This window comes from Mustela nigripes, chromosome 1 (genome assembly GCF_022355385.1).
Source record: "Mustela nigripes isolate SB6536 chromosome 1, MUSNIG.SB6536, whole genome shotgun sequence".
Lineage (NCBI taxonomy): Eukaryota > Metazoa > Chordata > Mammalia > Carnivora > Mustelidae > Mustela > Mustela nigripes.
The window spans coordinates 14431438-14432957 of NC_081557.1; the positions used below are offsets into that span (position 1 = coordinate 14431438).

A 1520-nucleotide genomic window follows, 5' to 3' on the forward strand; every position below is an offset into this window, starting at 1 on the left:
ACTTTTACAATGCTATAGACATTTTAGACTCTAATTTTATAGAAAGGATGTTATCATCAATTCTGGTATATAATAATGAGTCGAATTCTTAATAAAATATGTTATATTTCATAGATAGTAAATATTCATAGTGACTATGAATATATATATGCCTATAGTACATACTGTATCTATATATATACACATATATATGTGTGTGTATATATATGAAAAACTGTGGTTAGTTTTTTTTTTTTTTCTCTTGACACATTTCTGCTCCACTCAGTTCAGTAGTTAGCATTCACGGTAGTTTATTTACTCTTTATTTGGTAGGTATTCCTTTTTGAGAACTTCCAAAATGTCCTTTTGACCTTTGTTTTCATTGAATCAGTGCTGAGCTCCAGGCATATTTATTTCTCACGTGAAATAACTTTTCTACTGCACAATTTTCTAATGGCATTTTTCATCTGATCATTTCTTAAGGTATAGATTAATGGGTTTAACATTGGTGTTATCATAGTGTAGAACACTGAGACTGCTTTATCAATAGATAAAGTAGTCACAGGTCTCATGTACACAAAAATGCAAGGCACAAAGAATAGGATAACTACTGTGATGTGGGAGACACAGGTGGAGAGGGCTTTGCGCCTTGCCTCCAAGCTGTGGTTCCTTAGGGAACGCAGAATGACCACATAGGAGATGATCAGGAGAAGGAAGAGGAAGACACAGAGAAAACCACTGTTGGCAGCAACGAAGAGGCCTAGAGTGTGGGTATCAGTGCAGGCAAGATTGAGCAAAGGGTTTAGATCACACATAAAGTGATCTATGACATTAGGGCCACAGAAGGGTAAAGGGATGATAAAGAGGATCTGTATGGCTCCATGAAGAAAACCTCCCACCCACACCACTCCCATTAACAGGCCACACACCCGCCGATTCATGATGGTTGTGTAGTGCAATGGCTTGCAGATGGCCACATAGCGGTCATAGGCCATTACAGTAAGTAGGATGATATCAGCACCTCCAAAGAAATGTTCCCCAAAGATTTGGATTATACATGCATTGAATGTGGTGGTCTTCTTTTCACGGAGTGAATCTATGATGAGTTTAGGGGTATTAACAGAAGAATAGCAGGCATCAATGAAAGAGAGATAGGCCAGGAAATAGTACATGGGAGACCCCAATAATGGGCTGGCAGAGATAGTTACCATGGTGAGCGTATTTCCTACCTCAGAGATGATGTAAATCACCAAAAAGATGACAAATATGATTTTCTGCATCTTTGGATTCTCTGTGAGCCCCAGTAGAACAAACTCCGTCACGTTGTTTCTATTCTCCATTATTTCATATCATGAATAATTGCATTACCTGAAAAAAATTCCTTTGGATTAATGTAACCTTGAATATATTAAGCTTTTTCATCTAGTAAGCAATACATACTTAGATTCTATGGAATTGTGGACTCTCATGTGGTTTTCTGAGATAGAAAATAAATTATGAGTTCTTTAAGATTACATAAATTATTTTCTAGTTGAAGTTTC

At 36.8% G+C, this 1520-nt stretch overlaps 1 protein-coding gene across 1 annotated transcript; it reads right to left on the reverse strand.

The window, feature by feature from the left end:
- Positions 1–389: 389 nt before the first annotated feature.
- LOC132010289 (olfactory receptor 4C46-like) lies at positions 390–1319 on the reverse strand. The gene has a single exon (XM_059388190.1). It carries the CDS (start codon positions 1317–1319, stop codon positions 390–392), a length of 930 nt encoding a protein of 309 aa, XP_059244173.1.
- Positions 1320–1520: the final 201 nt, after the last annotated feature.